We start from the raw sequence: 24,566 nt of genomic DNA, 5'->3' as shown, positions 1-24,566 counted from the left end.
ATATGTACCACAGCTTCCTTATCCATTCGTCTGCTGATGGGCATCTAGGTTGCTTCCATGTCCTGGCTATTATAAACAGTGCTGTGATGAACATTGGGGTGCATGTGTCTCTTTCAGATCTGGTTTCCTCAGTGTGTATGCCCAGAAGTGGTATTGCTGGGTCATATGGCAGTTCTATTTCCAGTTTTTTAAGGAATCTCCACACTGTTTTCCATAGTGGCTGTACTAGTTTGCATTCCCCACCAACAGTGTAAGAGGGTTCCCTTTTCTCCACACCCTCTCCAGCATTTATTGCTTGTAGACTTTTGGATAGCAGCCATCCTGACTGGTGTGTAATGGTACCTCATTGTGGTTTTGATTTGCATTTCTCTAATAATGAGTGATGTTGAGCACCTTTTCACACACATACATATAATTTTTATATAGTTAGAGGAATAATCCTATTAATGCTATCTAATGTCACAACTCTATATGATGAAATGACCGTTATCAGAAGAGTAAAAATGTCTCTTGGCCAAGAGAGAGAGACTGCTAGAAAGCAAGGGGCGTGAAGGGAAGGTAGGAAGGAAGGAGCAAACATATCTACTTTCACAGCTAAATAATTCCCCAACACCTTTAGTTCAGGGTAAAAAATGTGAGCCATTTTTTATGTGAATCATTTTAGCTCAGGGGAAAAAATGTGACCATCCTTGTCAGAAGGTAGCCAGAGGCTGGAAGTTTAATTGTACAAAACACGGGCATAAGAAAGGGAATGTTAAATAGTCAATATAAGAAAACAGGAAGGGTAAGAACCCAAAGATAAAAATTCTGTGTTTTTTCAAAACAATTTAACCTTCCTCCAATATTGTCACAGGCAAAGCTATAATCTCCTATTAAAAAGGTGGAAATTAAGTAAAAGTGTTTCTACCTTAGGTGTTTAGCCCACTCTATGTAGCAGAAAGTCATCAAGTATATAAATGAAGCTTATACATTTTTCCTTTTCAAGGAAAATTTTAAAAATGGAAAATATTCATTAAAATTAGAGAAGAGTTTATAGAAATACTACAGGCTTTAATATAAATATATTAGAAAACTAAGTTGCTTTTCTAATACCTGTATTGCATTTTGCATACTATATATTATGTCCTAAGAGCAATTACTTTAACCTCATGAAAATTCAGCTACATTATTCATAAGGACTGTCTAAAAAATATGACTATTTGCAATTAGTTTACCTACAGTGCTTGCTTCAGCAGCACATATGCAGTTAGTTTACCTATAATCCCAATCAATACCAAGATTCTTTCTGGAAAAGAGCAACTACACCCTTTTCAAGGCTCCTTTGGATTCTTACTTGTTACAGCCCTCTGGCCTGCTATCAGAAGGGCCGACCACAGTGTCCATGAATGTTGCGACGTTGGAAAATCCAGCCGGCAATTCATCCCATTCGTCAAATTTGATGCCACTGCCCAAGGAGTAGGTGCCTTCACCACACTTACTGCATACCTGGTTCTTCATTTCTAGATACTCCCCAGAAGCACAGGAGAAAGCTGGAAGACAGAATACATAACCTGTTAGTCATCACACACCCCCCTTCAATTTCCTCCCTTCACACCTATCACTAGCATTGTTTTTATAAAGCTCTGATCATGTTACACCCTAATTAAAGTTTTCCAAAGTCTTCCTTATCACTACAGGGACATCACAGTTTGTCCCCACCCCATTTTACCAGGTTCATCACTTGACCCGTTCTCTTCCAACCATAACAAAATTATTATCACTCCCAAAATATTTCATCCTCTTTCTTGTCACTCTAGTCTTTCTTTGGAGTTGCTGACCAACCCATGTTCAGCTCACCCTGAAAACTCCTATTCCTAACTCAAAAGTGACTCTCTTTACAACAGAAGATGGGTTCCTGTCCCTCCAGGCAGTCAACTGGGGCTCCCTCTGTACCCCTACAATACTCTTTTTATAACAGCCCCCCTTAAAGATAGAAAAACAGATAGACAAATATTACTTATCAATTGATGTGAGACTTCGAGGTTCAAAAAAACAGGCATCATTATTTTTTAATATTAGCTAATTGATGCTTTTGAACTATGGTGTTGGAGAAGATTCTTCAGAGTCCCTTGGACTGTAAGGAGATCCAACCAGTCCATCCTAAAGGAGATCAGTACTGGGTGTTCATTGGAAGGACTGATGCTGAAGCTGAAACTTCAATACTTTGGCCACCTCATGCGAAGAGTTGATTCTTTGAAAAAGACCCTGATGCTTTGAGGGATTGGGGGCAGGAGGAGAAAGGGATGACAGAGGATAAGATGGCTGTATGGCATTACCGACTCGATGGGCATCAGTTTGAGCAAACTCTGGGAGTTTGTGATGGACAGGCAGGCCTGGCATGCTGCGATTCATGGGGTCGCAAAGAGTCGGACACGACTGAGCGACTGAACTGAACTGAACTGAATTGTACCTGATTAATACTAAGTGCAAATAAAAGGTTGATCCCAAAAGAGGAGATATATGTATACATGGGCTTCCCAGGTGGTGCTAGTGGTAAAGAACCCCCTTGTCAATGCAGGAGACTTAAGAAATGCAGGTTCAACCCCTGGGTCAGGAAGATCCCCTGAAAAAGGGCATGGCAACCCACACCAGTATTCTTGCCTGAAGAATCCCATGGAGAGAGGAGCCTGCCGGGCTACAGTCCATGCAGTTGCACAGAGTCAGACATGACTGAGTGATTCAGCATGCATGCACATATATGTATACATATAGCTAATTCACTTTGCTGTATAGCAGAAACTGACACATCAGTGTAAAGCAACTATATTCCAATAAAATATAAAATAAAAATGAAAGAAAAAGGTTGATCCAATGAGTAACATAAACACAAAGGGGATAACAAGAGGGTAGTGCTTCATGTGTATCAGCTAAACAAGCATCTCCACTCTGAAACCATGAGTCCACATTTTCATGACTCCATCCAATATTCATGACTCCCACCCAGTCATTTCCACAGCCTCCACATTTTTTTTTTTTTTTATTGATGCCAGGCTCTGTGCTGATCCTCAGATGGAACCAGAGACAGAAGCCACAGGCAAAGTGCAGAACAGATGATACAGAAAAGACAGCAATTCTTCTGTTAAGTTATTACTCATTCAGCGAATGCAAATCTAGTCCCCCAAGTGTGTGGTTCTGTGCTCAGGGCAGTATTAGTGACTCAAACATAGCAAAGAGCTTTCTAATCCTTTAATCAGGATATTAAAGAAACAAGAACAAAATAAAACCTCCAAATTGCCCAATGAAGAAAAACAAATCTCCCAGCAGACAGTGAGGCAGCAAAACCTCACATTTAGATAGTTTTCCCTTTTCAAATACATTTGGAAATGTGGCAAGAAATAAGAACAAGCTAATTTTGAGAAAAAAAAATAAAGGATTAGAGCTAAAACCTATATTCATCTACTTACTTATCCAATGAATAAATGCTTTCTTCAAAAGAGTTTAAGATACTGTACAATGAACTTCTAACCCCCAAATTAGCAGGATGTCAGAAAATAAGAAAAGATCAGGCAAAAAGTATACATGCTGGCTATAAGGTCAAAACTCTCTTGGATCAAGTTGTACCACTTCCAAACTGTGACCTTGAGTGAGCTACTTCAGGCCTCAGTTTCTATCTCTAAAAAATCAGATAATAATCATAGTACTGCCCTATAGGGATATACTGAGAAAATACAGTACAAAGTAGTCTATACAGCTTCTTGCATTTAATAAATGCTCACAACATATGGTTGTAATCAGTACTGACACTACCAAGAGAGAAATACAGTAATAGAAAAAATTTTATTTTACTTTGTATGGTTTATAGGTCTTCTAGTAAACTGATAAACAATATCATAAACCAAGAGCATACATTACACTAAAACAAGAGTCAGCAAGACCGGGAGCTGCCTGTGGCTCAGATCATGAACTCCTTTTTTTTTTCTTTCATTTATTTATATTGGTTGGAGGTTAATTACTTTACTATATTATGATGGTTTTTGCCATACATTGATATGAATCAGCCATGGATTTACATGTGTTCCCCATCCTGAACCCCCCTCCCACCTCCGTCCCCATCCCATCCCTCTGGGTCATCCCAGTGCACCAGCCCTTTTCTCATGCAGCAAATCTGTCTCACAATTGATAACATACATGTTTCAATGCTATTCTCTCAGATCATCCCACCCTTGCCTTCTCCCACAGAGTCCAAAAGTCTGTTCTATACATCTGTGTCTCTTTTTCTGTCTTGCATATAGGGTTATTGTTACCATCTTTCTAAATTCCATATATATGCATTAGTATACTGTATTGGTGTTTTTCTTTCTGGCTTACTTCACTCTGTATAATGGGCTCCAGTTTCATCCATCTTATTAGAACTGATTCAAATGTATTCTTTTTAATGGCTGAGTAATATTCTATTGTGTATATGTACCACAGCTTTCTTATCCATTTGCCTGCTGATGGGCATCTAGGTTGCTTCCATGTCCTGGCTATTAAAAACAGTGCTGCAATGAACACTGGGGTACACGTGTCTCTTTCCATTCTGGTTTCCTCGGTGTGTATGCCCAGCAGTGGGATTCCTGGGTCATATGGCAGTTCTATTTCCAGTTTTTTAAGGAATCTCCACACTGTTCTCCATAGTGGCTGTACTAGTTTGCATTCCCGCCAACAGTATAAGAGGGTTCCCTTTTCTCCACACCCTCTCCAGCATTTATTGCTTGTAGACTTTTGGAAAGCAGCCATCCTGACTGACGTGCAATGGTACCTCATTGTGGTTTTGATTTGCATTTCTCTGATAATGAGTGATGTTGAGCATCTTTTCATGTGTTTGTTAGCCATCTGTATGTCTTCTTGGGAGAAATGTCTGTTTGGTTCTTTGGCCCATTTTTTGATTGGGTTATTTATTTTTCTGGAATTGAGCTGCAGGAGTTGCTTGTATATTTTTGAGATTAATCCTTTGTCTGTTGCTTCATTTGCTATTATTTTCTCCCATTCTGAAGGCTGTCTTTTCACCTTGCTTATAGTTTCCTTTGTTGTGCAAAAGCTTTTAAGTTTCATTAGGTCCCATTTGTTTATTTTCGCTTTTATTTCCAATGTTCTGGGAAGTGGGTCATAGAGGATCCTGCTGTGATTTATGTCAGAGAGCATTTTGCCTATGTTCTCCTCTAGGAGTTTTATAGTTTCTGGTCTTACATTTATATCTTTAATCCATGTTGAGTTTATTTTTGTGTATGGTGTTAGAAAGTATTCTAGTTTCATTGTTTTACAAGTGGTTGTCCAGTTTTCCCAGCACCACTTGTTAAAGAGGTTGTCTTTTTTCCATTGTATATCCTTGCCTCCTTTGTCGAAGATAAGGTGTCCATAAGGTACATAGATTTATCTCTGGGCTTTCTATTTTGTTCCATTGATCTATATTTCTGTCTTTGTGCCAGTACCATACTGTCTTGATGACTGTGGCTTTGTAGTAGAGCCTGAAGTCAGGCAGGTTGATTCCTCCATTTCCATTCTTCTTTCTCAAGATTGCTTTGGGTATTCGAGGTTTTTTGTATTTCCATACAAACTGTGAAACTATTTGTTCTAGTTCTGTGAAGAATACCATTGGTAGCTTGATAGGGCTTGCACTGAATCTACAGATTACTTTGGGCACTATACTCATTTTCACTATATTGATTCTTCTGATCCATGAACACAGTATATTTTTCCATCTATTTGTGTCCTCTTTGATTTCTTTCATCAGTGTTTTATAGTTTTCTATGTATAGGTCTTTTGTTTCTTTAGGTAGATATATTCCTAAGTATTTTATTCTTTTTGTTGTAATGGTGAATGGTATTGTTTCCTTAATTTCTCTTTCTGTTTTCTCATTGTTAGTGTATAGGAATGCAAGGGATTTCTGTGTGTTAATTTTATATCCTGCAACTTTACTACATTCATTGATTAACTCTAGTAATTTTCTGGTAGGGTCTTTAGGGTTTTCTATGTAGAGGATCATGTCATCTGCAAACAGTGAGAGTTTTACTTCTTTTCCTATCTGGATTCCTTTTATTTCTTTTTCTGCTTTGATTGCTGTGGCCAAAACTTCCAAAACTATGTTGAATAGTAGTGGTGAGAGTGGGCACCCTTGCCTTGTTCCTGACTTTAGGGGAAGTGCTTTCAATTTTTCACCATTGAGGATAATGTTTGCTGTGGGTTTGTCATATATAGCTTTTATTATGTTGAGGTATGTTCCTTCTATGCCAGCTTTCTGGAGAGTTTTTATCATAAATGGATGTTGAATTCTGTCAAAGGCTTTCTTTGCATCTATTGAGATAATCATATGGTTTTTATCTTTCAATTTGTTAATGTGGTGTATTACATTGATTTGCAGATATTAAAGAATCCTTGCTTTCCCATTTGACTACCGCATTATCTCCTGATAGATTTTAGTGGCTATGCTTATGGGATAGATGAGAACTGCCATGATCTGAAGAGGGAGGATTGCTCGTGTCCTCCTCCTATATGAAATGGCTGAAAAAATAAAATAAAATAAAAAAAATAAAGAATCCTTGCATTCCTGGGATAAAGCCCACTTGGTCATGGTGTATGATCTTTTTAATATGTTGTTGGATTCTGTTTGCTAGAATTTTGTTAAGGATTTTTGCATCTCTGTTCATCAGTGATATTGGCCTGTAGTTTTCTTTTTTGTGTGGCATCTTTGTCTGCTTTTGGAATTAGGGTGATGGTGGCCTCATAGAATGAGTTTGGAAGTTTACCTTCTTCTGGAATTTTCTGGAAGAGTTTGAGTAAGATAGGTGTTAGCTCTCCTCTAAATTTTTAGTAGAATTCAGCTGTGAAGCCATTGGGTCCTGGGCTTTTGTTTGCTGGAAGATTTCTGATTACAGTTTCGATTTCCATGCTTTTGACGGGTCTGTTAAGATCTTCTATTTCTTCCTGGTTCAGTTTTGGAAAGTTATACTTTTCTAAGAATTTGTCCATTTCTTCTAAGTTGTCCAATTTATTGGCATAGAGCTACTGCTAGTAGTCTCTTATGATCATTTGTATTTCTGTGTTGTCTGTTGTGATCTCTCCATTTTCATTTCTAATTTTGTTAATTTGGTTCTTTTCCCTTTGTTTCTTAATGAGTCTGGCTAATGGTTTGTCAACTTTATTTATCTTCTCAAAAAAACAGCTTTTAGCTTTGTTGATTTCTGCTATGGTCTCTTTTGTTTCTTTTGCATTTATTTCTGCCCTAATTTTTAAGATTTCTTTCCTTCTGCTAACCCTGGGGTTCTTCATTTTTTCCTTCTCTAGTTGCTTTAGGTGTAGAGTTAGGTTATTTATTTGACTTTTTTCTTGTTTCTTGAGGTAAGCCTGTATTGCTATGAGCCTTCCCCTTAGCACTGTTTTTACAGTGTCCCATAGGTTTTGGGTAGTTGTGTTTTCATTTTCATTTGTTTCTATGCATATTTTGATTTCTTTTTTTATTTCTTCTATGATTTGTTGGTTATTCAGAAGCGTGTTATTTAGCCTCCATATGTTGGAATTTTTAATAGTTTTTTTCCTGTAATTGAGATCTAATCTTACTGCATTGTGGTCAGAAAAGATGACTGGAATGATTTCAATTTTTTTGAATTTACCAAGGCTAAATTTATGGCCCAGGATGTGATCTATTCTGGAGAAGGTTCCGTGTGCACTTGAGAAAAAGGTGAAATTGATTGTTTTGGGGTGAAATGTCCTATAGATATCAATTAGGTCTAGCTGGACCATTGTGTCATTTAAAATTTGTGTTTCCTTGTTAATTTTCTGTTTAGTTGATCTGTCCATAGGCGTGAGTGGGGTATTAAAGTCTCCCACTATTATTGTGTTATTGTTAATTTCCCCCTTCATTCTTGTTAGCATTTGCCTTACATATTGCAGTGCTCCTATGTTGGGTGCATATATATTTATAATTGTTATATCTTCTTCTTGGATTGATCCTTTGATCATTATGTAGTGTCCTTCTTTGTCTCTTTTCACATCCTTTATTTTAAAGTCTATTTTATCTGATATGAGTATTGCAACTCCTGCTTTCTTTTGGTCTCCGTTTGCATGAAATATTTTTTTCCAGCCCTTCACTTTTAGTCTGTATGTGTCTCTTGTTTTGAGGTGGGTCTCTTGTAGACAGCATATATAGGGGTCTTGTTTTGTATCCATTCAGCCAATCTTTGTCTTTTGGTTGGGGCATTCAACCCATTTACATTTAAGGTAATTATTGATAGGTGTGGTCCCGTTGCCATTTACTTTGTTGTTTTGGGTTCACGTTTATACAACCTTTCTGTGTTTCCTGTCTAGAGAAGATCCTTTAGCATTTGTTGAAGAGCTGGTTTGGTGGTGCTGAATTCTCTCAGCTTTTGCTTGTCTGTAAAGCTTTTGAATTCTCCTTCATATCTGAATGAGATCCTTGCTGGGTACAGTAATCTGGGTTGTAGGTTATTCTCTTTCATTACTTGAAGTATGTCCTGCCATTCCCTTCTGGCCTGAAGAGTTTCTATTGAAAGATCAGCTGTTATCCTTATGGGAATCCCTTTGTGTGTTATTTGTTGTTTCTCTCTTGCTGCTTTTAATATTTGTTCTTTGTGTTTGATCTTTGTTAATTTGATTAATATGTGTCTTGGGGTGTTTCGCCTTGGGTTTATCCTGTTTGGGACTCTCTGGGTTTCTTGGACTTGTGTGACTATTTCCTTCCCCATTTTAGGGACGTTTTCAGCTATTATCTCCTCGAGTATTTTCTCATGGCCTTTCTTTTTGTCTTCTTCTTCTGAGACTCCTATGATTCAAATGTTGGGGTGTTTCACATTGTCCCAGAGGTTGTACTCATTTCTTTTGATTCTTTTTTCTTTTTTCCTTTCTGCTTCATTTATTTCCACCATTCTATCTACCTCACTTATCCTATCTTCTGCCTCCGTTATTCTACTGTTGGTTCCCTCCAGAGTGTTTTTGATCTCATTTATTGCCTTATTCATTTTTAATTGATTCTTTTTCATTTCTTCTAGGTCCTTGTTAAACATTCTTTGCATCTACTCAATCCTTGTCTCCAGGTTATTTATCTGCAACTACATTTTGTTTTCAAGATTTTGGATCATTTTTATTATCATTATTCTAAATTCTTTTTCAGGTAGATTCCCTATCTCCTCCTCTTTTGTTTGGTTTGGTGGGCATTTTTCATTTACCTGCTGAGTATTTCTCTGCCTTTTCATCTTGTTTATATTGCTGTGTTTGGGGTGGCCTTTCTGTATTTTGGTAGTTTGTGGTTCTTCTTTATTGTGGAGGTTCCTCCCAGTGGGTGGGGTTGGACCATTGGTGTGTCAAGGTTTCCTGGTTGGGAAGCTTGAGTAGGTGTTCTCATGGGTGGAGCTGGATTTCTTCTCTCTGGAGTGCAATGGAGTGTCCAGTAGTGAGTTCTGAGATGTCTATGGGTTTGGTGTGACTTTGGGCAGCCTGTATATCAATGCTCTGGGCTATGTTCCTGTGTTGCTGGAGAATTTGTGTGGTATGTCTTGCTCTGGAACTTATTGGCTCTTGGTTGGTGGTTGGTTTCCATGTAGGTATGGAAGCTTTTAGATGATCTCTTATTAATTAATGTTCCCTGGAGTCAGGAGTTCTCTGGTGTTCTCAGGTTTTGGGCTTAAGCCTCTTGCCTCTGGTTTTCAGTCTTATTCTTCCTTTAGCCTCAAGACTTCTCCATCCATACAGCACTGATAGTAAAACTTCTAGGTTAATGGTGAAAATATTCTCCACAGTGAGGGACACCCAGAGAGGTTCACAGAGTTACATGAAGAAGAGGAGAGGGAGGAAGGAGACAGGGGTGAGCAGGTGGAGAAAAAGGGGGAATCAAGAGGAAAGAGACAGATCTAGGTAGTACTCTGTTCCCTAAGTGTTCTCCACAGCCCAGAACACCCACAGAGATTCACAGAATTGGGTTGAGAAGAGAAGGGGGAGGGAGGAAATAGAGGTGACCTTGGGGAGAAAAAGGAGAATCAAAAGGGGCAGAGAGTAATCAAGCCAGTAATCACACTCCTGAGTAAAAATGGGTACTGAAGATTGGATTCTTAAAAGTACAGAATTGATATCAAATACTAAAAAACAAAGATTAAAAATCCAGAGTAGAGGTTAGACTCTTAAAAATACAATATTAAAAAAAACAAAAACACAAAAAGTGTAAGAAATACATATGAAGTTCACTTTAAAAATAGGGTCTTTTTTTTTTTTTTTTGCAAGGTAATAGTGGGTTATAAAAATGAAAATTAAAGGAGTAATAGAGGACTTAAAAAAAAGAAGAAAAAAAATTTAATAAAAAAATTAATAATAGTAAAAATATATCTAGGAATTTCTCTGGAGCTGTTGCGGGCAGTGTGGGTTCGGTTCAGTTTCAGATAGCTCCTTGTTCCAGCTTACACTTCTCAATATCTATAGGCCCCTTCCAGTGTAGTCAGTGTTACCTACAGGGATTTTAATCTGTTGCACCGGTCACTTCTGAAGCGGTTCCCTTTCTTTATTTGGCTTCTGTTTGCAGGTCTCTTCAGGGTCTAATTTCCACCCTGCCCCAAGGGGGCGGAGGTGGTCTCTTGTTTAGGTTCGCTTGTTCAGTTGTGCTGTGGGGAGGGAGGGGCGCTGCAGACAAATGTCACTGGCCTGTGTGAGGAGCACTCGCAGTGTTCCGGCCGCACTGGGCTTGCCACCGCTCACGGGTGTGTGCTTTCATGGTCCACACTGCTCAGGCTTCAGGTTGCTCTACAGGGAGTGGGCCCTGAGTTGTGTGCCCTTCCCAGGTCTAAGCCGCTCAGGTTCAGGTTCTCGGGTACTCCACAAAGGCGCAGACTCAGTTGGGCCTGCGTTTTGTGCCATTCCGGTCCGAGCAGCTCAGGCAACCAGGAGCTTGACGAGCGCACCCTCTTCAGCTGCAGCGCGACTCCTCCCCTCCCCATCCCGCCTCAGGTTCCGGGCGCGCCCCATGCGGTGCGCCTTGTGTCTCTTCTGGGGAGCCGATCTCTGGCTGCGACCCTCCCAGCGGATGTCAACCATCCAGAAGCTCAGAAAGTCTTTGGTTAGAAACTGGAAGCCTGTTTGCAGTTTGTTAGGGCATGCCCTCCCTGGGGGCGAGTTTGCCTTTTTCCGGCTCTGTCTGGTGCCTGCCTCCCCACTGCCTCTGGCGGGGGATGGACTGGTCCGCAGCCAGCTGGCTCATCTCTGGTGTTGCTCAGTCCTTTGTTCTGTGAATGGGCCGGCAGTGCCTTAGGTCAGGGCTTTTCACAGGTTAATTCTCTCTCTCTCTCTCTCTCTCTCTGGCTATCCCACAGTTTAGGTTGCTATCTCACATTAGCTCCCTCAGTTTGCCCGCAGGGCATTCGGGCCCGCTCCTCTCCGTTCAGCCCCCACTTGCTGGTGGCGGATGCGAGCATGTGGGGTACTTTTTTGCTGGGAGTTGCCTTTAGGTATGTAATCTGTGGGTTTTATTTATTTTTCCTCCTGGTTAGGTTGCCATCCGAGATTTGAAAACTTTCCCCAGACCCGCCTGTGAAGAGGGTTTCCTGGTGTTTGGAAACTTCCTCTATTAAGACTCCCTTCCTGGGGCAGATCTCCATCCCTAACTCTTTTGTCTCTCTTTTTACTTTTATATTTTGTCCTACCTCCTTTTGAAGACAATGGGCTGCTTTTCTGGGTGCCTGATGTCCTCTGCCAGCGTTCAGAAGTTGTTTTATGGAGTTTGCTCAGCGTTCAAATGTTCTTTTGATGAATTTGTGAGAAAGTGGTCTCCCCGTCCTATTCCTCTGCCATCTTAGCTCAACCTCAAATCATCAACTCCTTATTTCCAAATTCAGACTGAAATTGAAGAAAGTAGAGAAAACCACTAGACCATTCAGGTATGACCTAAATCAAATCCTTAACAACTATACAGTGCAAGTGAGAAATAGATTTAAGGGACTAGATCTGACAGAGTGCCTGATGAACTATGGACATAGGTCTGTAACATTGTACAGGAGACAGTGATCAAGACCATCCCCAAGAAAAAGAAATGCAAAAAAGCAAAATGGCTGTCTGAAGAAGCCTTACAAATAGCTGTGAAAAGAAGAGAAGCAAAAAGCAAAGGAGAAAAGGAAAGATATACCCATTTGAATGCAGAGTTCCAAAGAATAGCAAGGAGAGATAAGAAAGCCTTCCTCAGCAATCAATGCAAAGAAATAGAGGAAAACAATAGAATGGGAAAGACTAGAGATCTCTTCAAGAAAATTAGAGATACCAAGGGAACATTTCATCCAAAGATGGGCTCGATAAAGAACAGAAATGGTATGGACCTAACAGAAGCAGAAGATATTAAGAAGAGGTGGCAAGAATACACCGAAGAACTATAAAAAAGATCTTCATGACCCAGATAATCATGATGGTGTGATCACTCACCTAGAGCCAGACATCCTGGAATGTGAAGTCAAGTGGGCCTTATTAAGTACCACTACAAATAAAGCTAGTGGAGCTAATAGAATTCCAGTTGAGCTATTTCAAATCCTAAAAGATGATGCTGTGAAAGTGCTGCACTCAATATGCCAGCAAATTTGGAAAACTCATCAGTGGCCACAGGCCTGGAAAAGGTCAGTTTTCATTCCAATCCCAAAGAAAGGCAATGCGAAAGAATGCTCAAACTACCGCACAATTGCACTCATTTCACACGCTACCAAAGTAATGTTCAAAATTCTACAAGCCAGGCTTCAGCAATACGGGAATAGTGAAGTCCCAGATGTTCAAGCTGGTTTTAGAAAAGGCAGAGGAATCAGAGGTCAAATTGCCAACATCCTCTGGATCATCAAAAAAGCAACAGAGTTCCAGAAAAACATTTATTTCTGCTTTATTCACTATGCCAAAGCCTTTGACTGAGTGGATCACAATAAACTGTGGAAAATTCTTCAAGAGATGGGAATACCAGATCACCTGACCTATATGAGGTCAGGTTTCTCTTCTTGAGAAACCTATATGCAGGTCAAGAAGCAACAGTTAGAACCGGACATGGAATAACTGACTGGTTCCAAATAGGAAAAGGAGTACGTCAAGGCTGTATATTGTCACCCTGCTTATTTAACTTACATGCAGAGTACATCATGAGAAACTCTGGGCTGGAGGAAGCACAAGCTGGAATCAAGATTGCCGGAAGAAATATCAATAACCTCAGATATGCAGATGACACCACCCTTATGGCAGAAAGTGAAGAAGAACTAAAGAGACTCTTGATGAAAGTGAAAGAGAAGAGTGAAAAAGTTGGCTTAAAGCTTAACATTCAGAAAACTAAGATCATGGCATCTGGTCCCATCACTTCATTTCAAATAGATGGGGAAACAGTGGCTGACTTCAGTTTTGGGGGGGCTCCAAAATCACTGCAGATGGTGATTGCAGCCATGAAATTAAAAGATACTTACTCCTTGGAAGGAAAGTTATGACCAGCAGAGACATTACTTTGTCAACAAAGGTCCATCTAGTCAAGGCTATGGTTTTTCTAGTAGTCATGTATGGATGTGAGACTTGGACTATAAAGCTGAGCACCGAAGAATTGATGCTTTTGAACTGTGGTGTTGGAGAAGATTCTTGAGAGTCCCTTGGACTGCAAGGAGATCCAACCAGTCCATCCTAAAGGATATAAGTGCTGAATATTCATTGGAAGGACTGATGCTGAAGCTGAAACTCCAATACTATGGCCACCTGATGTGAAGAGTTGACTCATTGGAAAAGACCCTGATGCTAGGAAAGATTGAAGGCAGGAGGGGATGGCGACAACAGAGGATGAGATGGTTGGATGGCATTACCGACTCAATGGACGTGAGTTTGAGTAAACTCTGGGAGTTGGTGATGAACAGGGAGGCCTGGTGTGCTGCAGTCCATGGGGGTGCAAAGAGTTGGACACAACTGAGTGACTGAACTGAACTGAAGAGTCAGCAATCTAGAGCTCACAGGCCAAACCTGGCCTGCTGCCTGTATTCATAAAGTTTTATTGAAACATAGTCACAACAATTCATTTATATATTATCTATAGCTACTTTCACACCACAGTGTCAGAGATGAATAGCTGTGAGAGAGACTGCACTGCATGTCAAGCTGAAAATATGCACTTTCTGATAAAACAAAGCTATCTTTGAAGACAGTTTAGTCTAGTGTCCAAAACTGAACTTTTAACTTAATTAGTAAGAAGCAATTTTTTGATAAGTTGCTAAAAGGACCCTAGGATCTAAAAAGGAGGTGACTGTGTTATTCCAAAGAGAACTCATTATCCTTTAAAGTCATTAAGAACATCTTCAACTCTTTCAGAGGTATTTCCTTGTCTAAGGTAAGAAGAAAAACTGAGAGAAAATGTTACTGGTGAATGTATTGACTGTTTATAACATAGTCAGTTCTTTTTACTAATAATAGTCATATAGAGTTATCGTGAAAACTAACCTGGTGAATAATGAAACACTGCCCCTGGGGAAATACAGGGTTAGACAACTAGGATTCTCTGGTCACAGTATCTTCATCAACAAATCAATATAGAACCTGTTTTACACATTTTTCAGCTGAAAAACATCTTATTTAAAATATATTGCTGCTTTGTTAACATTTAACTTATGGCCAAACAGCACTTCTACTTATACTTGAATTAAGCTTATTTAACATATAAATTTTCTCCAAAAGGCAAAGGACAGCCTTCTTGTACTTAGGACCACTGGCCAGCACTTCAGCACTATCTTAAATAGTAAATTCAGCAATAAAAAGCACAAAAAAGTGGAAAACATGGCATTAAATAGACTGTTAAAAGGACGTTGTTGGGCAGTATGTGAAATAAGATGGCAGTGTCACCTTCTTTGACCTCAGCTGGGACCACGTGATCAGGAGATCCAGTTTTACTGCTTTCCACATGTCAGAGAATGACAGCACATGTATCACATGGATTGATTTCATATAAATAAATTATTTAAGGTAGGTAAATTTACAAATACATAATCCATGAATAATAAAGACTTTCAACAGACCTGTGAAGGAGGAAGAAAGATATCATGCCCATTTGCCAGAAGAGGAAACTGAGGCACAGTACATTTAAATAACCTGATTAGAAAGTTATCCAGTTAACAAGTGGCTAAGATGATATTCAGATTTATCTCTCTGATTCTAAAGCTCAAGTCCCAAGAAAATTCAATTCAAGCAGCAACTATTGTAATCAATGCAAAAGGGCAAGTAATTTAAAATTAATTCATTATTATACTTCATATTTCTCTTCATTTGCTGTTTTGAACTGTTCAACAATATTCATGTGCATTACAAAGCAATAACAATTCCCTGCACACACATCTTATGAAAATTTTAATATAAATAACATACACATATTCACAAAATATTTTAGCAAGTTACTAACTTCCATAAGTCTCAGTGCCCACACTTAAAAAAGGAAGATAGTAATTATATATCTAAGAGTTTTCAGAATAAATGAGATATTCAATATAAAACATTTAGCAGCATGCCTGACATAAAGCATGTAATAAATGTTTGCTACAATTATTAGTAATATAATTCAGGGGTCTGGGACAATAAGAATTCTGCCACTGAACTGATGATTTTACCTCTCTTTAGAATAATTACATGGTCAAAGTTAGTCTAACAGATATAAGGCCTTTAACAATACAGAAGAGCTGAAGAGTCTATAGCTTTTGTATTTTAATTACTTGTTCCTGCTCAATCTTTTTTTCCATCCTGGAAGCCAGCTCTAGAGTCACATGTCAAAGAAAAGGACAAGCCACACATTCTTATTAAACTCTATTTACTCCATGAAATGATGTCAACACAACCATACTGACCTCCTCTGGCAGGCACCGATGAGAACTAGCTTTTCCTTTTTTTGTATCTTCTAACTACATCTACTTTCTACTTTTTAACTCTGCTTTCTTGGTCTTTGGATTTCAGTCAGATTATAAGTATTTTTATAATCTAAAGGACTAAACTTTTCATTCAAATTTATATGCAGTACAACATAAGACTCTTTTTTTAAAAATAAAGTAGCTAATTTACAAAGTTGTGCTAGTTTCTGATATTTTCTCCCAGTCCACAGCTTGTCTTTTCATTTTGTTTATGCTTTCCTTTGCTGTGCAAAAGTTTATATGGTTGATTAGGTCCCTTTATTTATTTTTGCCTTTATTTCTATTGCTTTGGGAGACTGACCTAAGAAAATATTGCTATAATTTATGTCAGAAAATGTTTTGCTTATGTTCTTTTTTAGGAGTTTTATGGTGGCATGTATTATATTTAAGTCTTTATTTTTTGTGTGAGTCTTTATTATTATGGTGTGAGGGTATACTCCAATTTCATAGATTAATATAAGACTCTTTCAACAAAAACTATATGACAGTTACTGTGTGTAGCTGTTTTCATTCCTGTGAATGTGAGTTTGACTCTATTTCATTTAAACAATTAATCATTTCTCAAATAAATATGATTTTTTCTTCAACAACCTTGAATCCTAGAGTAACTGAATGGAAGATAAGCAAACTCTAAAGTTCTGGTATGAGACGAGAAAGCTCTTATTTGAATATGGTCACACACTACTTAACAGTGAGATCAGCCTGGAATTTCATACTTTACCTAAGCATCCAGTAAAAGAGTGATGTTAAAAATCCAACCTCCTTATATATATATATACACCCTATAAATACATTACATATATACATCATACACACACACACCACACACACACACACACACTCAGCCATAAAAAGAACAAAGTTTTGCCATATGCAACAACATGGATGGACTTGGAGTGCATTTTGCTAAGTGAAATGAGTAATACAGAGACAAACGCTATATGATATCACTTATATGTGGAATATAAAACAATACAATAAACTAGTGGATAAAACCAAAAAGAAGCAGACTAACTGCTATAGAGTCACCAAGTGGTACCAATGAGGAGAGGGAAAGCCGGAGTGGTAGGGGCTGGGCGGGGGGCGGGGGGGGGGGGTAGGGGGGCAGGGCAAGCAACATAGGGGTATGGGATAATTTTAAAAGGGGCTTTATGGGATTATATAAAATCATGTGTGTGAAACTTACAAAAATTGTAAAGCATTATAGAATACAAAGAATCTTTCATTCAATAAAAAAGTAAAAAATAAAAACTCAACCTCTTAAAATCAAAACCGTAACCAAGAAGTCATGTGTTAAATTCAGTATTCTTTTTCTCAGCTTTATACTTCTTTTCTATACTTCTTTTCTGACATCTATTTCCACTACTATAAAAACTGAAAGATGCAGGTGTAAAAAAATCAGGTGACCAACCAGCAAATGGCTGGGTAATTTACTTAACCCTCCTTGACTCCATTCATTCACATTTCAAGGAGGTCACCACTTTCCCCTCCTCTCTCACAAAACTGCTTGTGGTCCTATGAAAGACTGAAAACTACTCTGAGAATAAAAATATGACATGAAAATTTAAGGCTTTATCATCTTCAAGCAACTGCCTTATCAGTGCAGTTCTGTTCAGCTCAGTTCAGTTGCTCAGTCATGTCCGACTCTTCGTGACCCCATGAATCACAGCACGCCAGGCTTCCCTGTCCATCACCAACTTCCAGAGTCTACCCAAACCCATGTTCATTGAGTCGGTGATGCCATCCAACCATCTCATCCTCTGTCGTCCCCTTCTCCTCCTGCCCCCAGTCCCTCCCAGCATCAGGGTCTTTTCCAATGAGTCAACTCTTCGCATGAGGTGGCCAAAGTATTGGAGTTTCAGCTTCAGCATCAGTCCTTCCAATGAACACCCAGGACTGATCTCCTTTAGGATGGACTGGTTGGACCTCCTTGCAGTCCAAGGGACTCTCAAGAGTCTTCTCCAACACCATAGTTCAAAAGCATCAATTCTTCGGCGCTCAGCTTTCTTCACAGTTCAACTCTCACATCTATACATGACCACTGGAAAAACCATAGTCTTGACTAGATGGACCTTTGCTGACAAAGTAATGTCTCTGCTTTTTAATATGCTGTCTAGGTTGGTCATAACTTTCCTTCCAAGGAGGAAGCGTCTTTTAATTTCATGGCAGCAATCACCATCTGCAATGATTTTGGAGCCCAAAAAAATAAAGTCAGCCACTGTTTCCACTGTTTCCCCATCTATACAATGTACCAAATAATGGTTTCTAAATTGAATCATTCATATGCTGATTATCATCTATGCTTTATGCCTAACAATAAAAAAGAAATTATTTTTAATCTTTTCACCACAAGGGCCTCTTAGTGGTGCTTTTCTTCCTTCAGAGACCTCATGCTGAAAGATAATGGCTATCAATTACATTTATTCATAATTCATCCATTTTTCCTATTTTAACTCAAAGTTATGTTACTAAAAGTTGTTTTCTGAACAGTAAACAGTAATAGGAAGAAGTAATAAAAGAATTTTCAACTTACTTGTTCAATGAAATATTGATGATATACAGTGCCTATGCACTCTCATTACAGGTAAGTACATGGGAATCACACTGTATTATTTCATTCAGTGGATATCTCTTGAGGATTCAGGACTGAGTAGGCAAACACTAGTCACCAAGGGTATTCAGTGAACAAGATGAGAAGAGTCCCTACTCTCATGAGGCAACTAATCTAGTCTAGACTTACCTTCCTCAAAATAGATGGAATTCACATTTCACTAAGCTAAATTCACTGTAAAAATATATAATATCTAATCAGTTAACATAAGTTAATAACTAACTAAATAAATTGCATATGTTTATGGGGAAATGATTAATTAAATCAATTTCAGAATTAAAATGAGCCAATACATTTATTTTCTTCAATTGTCTCATTTTATTTACAGAAGCTCAAGAAAACAAGGTTAAAGCTGTATGCACTGTCTTTACTGACTACAAAAGAAGAACTCTCTTCCAACTATTATTATTCATGGCCATTAAGGAAAGTACAAACAGGAAAAATAATGCATAGATTGTGAGTCTCTAAAATTATATATTTTACCTTTTTACTTATGCAGGTCAAGAAGCAACAGTTGGAATCGGACATGAAACAATGGACTGGTTCCAAATTGGGGAAGGAGTATATCAAGACTGTATATTGTCACTCTGCTTATTTAACTTCTATGCAGAGTACATCATGCAAAATGCCAGGCTGAATGAAGCACAAGCTGGAATCCAGATTGCTGGGAGAAATATCAATAACCTCAGATATGCAGATGACACCACCCTTATGGCAGAATGCGAAGAACTAAAGAGTCTCTTGATGAAAGTGAAAGAGGAGAGTGAAAAGGTTGGCTTAAAACTCAACATTCAAAAAACTAAGATCATGGCATCTGGCCCCATCACGTCATGGCAAATAGATGAGGAAACAATGGAAACAGTAACAGACTTTATTTTGGGGGGCTCCAAAATCACTGCAGATGGTGACTGCAGCCATAAAATTAAAAGATGCTTGCTCCTTGGAAGAAAAGTTATGACCAACCTAGACAGTATATTAAACAGCAGAGACATTACTTTGCCAACAAAGGCCCATCTAGTGAAAACTATGGTTTTTCCAATAGCCATGTATGGATGTGAGAGTTGGACTATAAAGAAAGCTAAGTGCTGAAGAACTGATGCTTTTGAACTGTGGTGTTGGAGAAGATTCTTGAGAGTCCCTTGGACTGCAAGGAGAGCCAACCAGTCCATCCTAAAGGAAATCAGTCCTGAATATTCATTGGAAGGACTGATGCTGAAGCTGAAACTCTAATACTTTGGTGACCCAATGCAAAAATCTGACTCATTGGAAAAGACCGGTATGCTGGGAAAGATTGAGGACAGGAGGAAAAGGGTATGACAGAGGATGAGATGGTTGGATGGCATCACCGACTCAATGGACATGAGTTTGAGCAACCTCCAGGAGTTGGTGGTGGACAGGGAAGCCTGGCATGCTGCCATCCATGGTGTCACAAAGAGTTGGACATGACTGATTGACTGAACTGACTGATTGGCTGATCTTTATTAATCATTTAGACAGTCAATTATCATTATCAGATAATTAAAGCTACAACTGCCTGCCAGGTTTATAAGTCTTCCCACAGAAAACAAAAAGGAAGTAGGAAATGGCATCTAAAAGATGCTGAGGGAATTCCCTGGCAGCCCAGTGATTAAGAATCCACACTTCCACTGCAAGGAGCTTGGGTCTGATCCTTAGTCAGGGAATTAATATCCCACATGCCATGCTTGTGGCCAAAAAATATAAAGAAAATAAAAGAAGTTGAACAACAGACTCAATCCAGCAAATCTTGGCTGCTCTTCCTCCCTCCATGCCTGTGACAAGAAGAATGCTTGGATACTCTCTTTTTTAGGTTCTTAATTGTGAAATTCTTACAGAAGAAAAATAATTTATCTCATTTTACAAAAATTAAAGTGAGACAGGAAGATACCAAAACAGTGCATTAAAACAGGCCATTTCTTGTTGATGTTCTTATTTACATGTAGGCATTTTTCTTTCCCCTTGGCTAAAAGGATTCCTTGTTCTCTTTCATTGTATTTTACCTACTGTATTTGTTATTTATTTATTTTCCTGGTCAAAATTCACAAGGCAGCAATGCAGGCTTGTTGTGAACACATCACCTGTTTGCCATGTTCAAGATAAGGCTGGAAGAGAATAGAAGACGGTAACACCATGCAAATTCTAATTAATGCAGACATTGCAGTGTTCTGTGAGGAGTGTTGAGAAGAGATATAATATTTCCACTCTGATTCACAAGGCATGGAAGATGAGACATGATCTGATCACAGAATGAATAAATTATGGTATGTAATAACACTTAAAACTACCAGAATGACCAAAAGGGACTTTTAAGATCACCTGGTACAAACCCTCCTGGTAGGGATGCCGAGTTTCCTCATCTGTGTCACCTGGAGTATCTTAGTTCAACTTCTCTACAGTCACCACGGGCAGACTCACAATCTATGAGTCTCATAACTCCTATGACTCTCTACTTAATAAACATACTTCCCTGCAGTACCATGAAGCCAAAAGTCTTTATTACAGCTAAGCTAAAAAAAAAACCCACTGTTTCTGAAGTAAAGAATAGCATCCAAAAAAACACATCTCTGCCCTAGAAGTAAAAGACATGAATTCTACTTCCAGCAGGGCTGCTTAGCCACATGGAGTAACATATAAGCTGCAATGCAAAGTCTGAAGTGGTGCAATTAAATTATCAGAACCAAATTCTTAAATAACCTACAATAAACATGTTTAACTTTCCATTAAGATTCAGTGATGAAGATGGAGGCCACAGGGATATGTTTGTAAGTTCAGATTTGTGCAATTCTTCTACAGAGAAGGGAGAAAATTTTCACCTCTCATTTTGCAAAAATGAAAGGAAGACAAGAGTTATACAAAAGATTACATTCATACAAACCAGTTCTGGCTGATGTGCTCTAATTAACTGTTTTATGAAAAGAATATTCAGTCAAAGGATTGCCTCTCCATCTCTGAAAATGCATCCTCACCTTAACATTCTTTCCAGTGAACGAGTCCTCACAGAACCCTACCAGGTAGGATGGTGTGACTGTCACTGCACTTCATGGAAAAGGCTGATCAGCAAGAATAATCTGTCCCCCACTCCCACCCTCAAAATCACCAGCTCCTGGGAGGAAAATTGATTCCAAGTAACAGCACAGCTACAATACCCATTAAGTTAAGAGAGCCTAGATTAAAACTTCCTATTATTAAAACACACACACAAATATATTTTATTGTGGCTTCTTGACTTCAGTGTTTGATAGGGAATAGGGAAGGAGACAAATTCCAGTTCACTGAGCACAGGATGACACAAGGTTTATGAAAAAAAAGTCTTAACAGCGAAGGTCAGGGGAAGGAAAATGTTAAGAGTATTTAATGAGGTCACCAAAGAGGGCAGAGAAATGCATCTGTGAAATCAGTTTTCTCAACTTTCAATTATGTCCCAACACTTTGATTCTTATCACCCTGAATTTTTCCTCTTCCTCACAAAGTGCTGGTCACCATGTACTTCCCGATGGCTCCTCTGCCCTTAATTTTGCAGTTTTGAGGGCTGGGTCCTCTCATCTCCTTTTAAAACACTTTTTTCAAAGAAGTTTCCTCAACCATAGCTCCCATCAAACACTTCAACTGATGTAAAGCCTGTTTTTGATGTTATCTTAACAATCTCATGCATTCCTGCCTTTCACCAAGCACTTGCGTGTTGCTCAGCAGATTTAACTCCAGTCTTCTTCCCACCTGAAATTTGATGCATCAACACCCAAAACTAAGTCTACTGAGGACAAAAAGTTTCTATCCTTTCATATGTAGAACAGATTTTCACTAGTCTGGTTAGACCTCTGTGTTTAACCTACAGAAATGAAACACTGAAGGCAGACTCTAATTTGGTGACACCAATGTTATTCAATCAACAGACATCCCAGTGTTTGGAGCTGTCTTAGGGTCCAGGAGAGGAATACAGCTCCTCTCCTGTTGGGAAGAAGGAAACAAGAATCAGAAATTCTTAGTTTTCTAGTTGGAAGCTAGACTAGATTCTAGTCTCTACTGTTGAAAAAATATCAATATTTTTCTAATATTACTACATGCTAAATAATGAATGTACACTATAGGCATCAAGCACCAACAGTTTTCTAGGCACAGGAAAAAAAAAACCCTAAGCAATCCATTGCATTTGAGGATATAACTAAAAATGTGCCTTAAATTCAAAATGTTTTTCCCCTCCCTTTCAGAAAAATAGACATGATTAAGGATAAAATTTACAATAAGGTCAATCAATCAATTAAAATAACCCACCACACAATATATTTGAGCCTTTAGATGCTACCTTGTTAAAAAAAAAAAAATCCATTTACCTATAGGAGATCTCATAACATTTTTATCAAGAGGTAACATAAGATGAGAACAATGCCTCAAGAAGGGGCCTAACACTTGTTCAACAAACACTGGAATGCTGTTCAAAGAGATGGGACACCACACAGGTTAAGAACATGGACCCAGGAGCTAAACTGCTCTGTTTCAAATCCCGGTTCTGCCTTTAACGTATCTTTGGGAGATGATCCAAGTACCTACTTGACAAGGTTGTTAGGATACCTGGATTTGAGAGAATACAAGTAAACCATTTCCAATCATGCTGACATATAGCAAGTAAAGATTGGCTATTATAATTTCTATTATTACTTTCAGTAAGCTACATTATTATATAATTATGATTCTGGATACTATAGATTATATTTATTATTTCATTTAAGGCCCTCAAATACCTGCAAACAGCTGTCTCCAGATTCAAGTCCTTGGTATAACACACTGGAGCCTGTAAGACTGGCCAGCATTATTATCTGTCCCTGCTCACTTCCCCACTGAGCACCATCCACGCACACCTGCCAGGGCCCCCAGGAATCCCAGCGCTCCCTCTAAGCTGCACCTCCACCCATGCCCCCTCTGCCTCAAATGCCACTCTGCTTCATCAAGTGCATGAAGGTCATCCTTGAGGGTTCGCCTCAGAGATCATCAGAAAATTAACACGTACGGCCCATTAAGTAAGGCATTTAATCCCTGTCTCAACTCTAAGTCAGGACACAATTTTTCACGTGAACCTGCCAAGGGTCAGATAAATTTCCAAGGTTATTCCGTCTGCATTTCAAACTCACACCTGCTTTGCTGTGAGGTCTTTTGAGTCCCTCTGAGCATAAGTCAGCCCCCCTTCTTGGCAAGATCACCCTAGGTATTTGTATCTATCTTTCACTTTGCCCCTATACTCGAAATAATTTATTTCCCCACCTGCTCCCTTATTAGAATGAAAAGTCCTGGAAAATAGGAATCTAGTGTTCATTTATGGAATATTTTTGGATCCTTATTGTCAAGAATATAGGAAATACTCACTCAACAAATGTTTTAGTGAATGAATTAAAACTCGATAAATAGCTGTGAACTAAATATTTTGCTCAAGACATACATCTGTTGCAGATCTGGGGTTTCATCCCAGGTATATATCACGCCTGCCCATGATCGGTAGGAAGTCTGGGACTGGACACCCATTTGGCAGTGCTTCCACTGAGCCTTACAGAGCAATGAAATTAGCTAAAACATAGCATAAGGAACAACATATAAAAATTTCCTAAATTAGCCTGGCATTTGTGTTTAAATCTGTGTTTCCCCAAAAACATTATCTGCAGAAGTTAGCCAAAAGGGTGCAACTACACATTGGATAAAAGAGTCCTATAATCAAATACACTTAGGAAACTCTGGGTAAAACAGAATGCAGTTAAAACACAGTAAATGTTCTAAAAATCATTACTGTGTTTCTCAGAGATTTTATTACGAAAATGTGCACTGAAGCCCTTCATCAAGGGGATATCGCAGTAGCCATTTAAAAAAAATACTGGCATTTCTTGACAAAAAAAAACCTCAACACCCTTTAATTGTTTACATGAAATATTGCAGAACAGAATGCAATCACCATTCAATACCAATGTACTCAATTTTCCCAAATGTTCTGGTTGCCATATCAATAACAACTCCATACAACTGAAACAGGCTATGTATGGAATCCTGGGGAAGAGCCTACA

The 24,566-nt window shown here is 38.7% G+C and overlaps 1 protein-coding gene and 1 non-coding gene across 3 annotated transcripts in view; one reads left to right on the top strand and one right to left on the bottom strand.

The window, feature by feature from the left end:
- Window positions 1-24,566, bottom strand: part of ELAPOR2 (endosome-lysosome associated apoptosis and autophagy regulator family member 2) — a 209,982-nt gene that overhangs the window by 79,584 nt on the left and 105,832 nt on the right. For both annotated transcript variants that reach the window (XM_043462884.1, XM_043462885.1), the window contains one exon: window positions 1,334-1,529. In XM_043462884.1, the coding sequence (XP_043318819.1) occupies window positions 1,334-1,529 (196 nt within the window). The remainder of the gene's footprint in view (window positions 1-1,333; window positions 1,530-24,566) is intronic.
- On the top strand, window positions 6,398-6,533 carry LOC122439010. The gene has a single exon (XR_006268751.1). It is a non-coding gene; the product is annotated as a small nucleolar RNA SNORA29 (small nucleolar RNA).

This window comes from Cervus canadensis, chromosome 3 (assembly GCF_019320065.1).
Source record: "Cervus canadensis isolate Bull #8, Minnesota chromosome 3, ASM1932006v1, whole genome shotgun sequence".
Classification (NCBI taxonomy): domain Eukaryota; kingdom Metazoa; phylum Chordata; class Mammalia; order Artiodactyla; family Cervidae; genus Cervus; species Cervus canadensis.
Note: the sequence above shows the minus strand (reverse complement) of the source record. Positions and strands in the feature narration are given on the sequence as shown.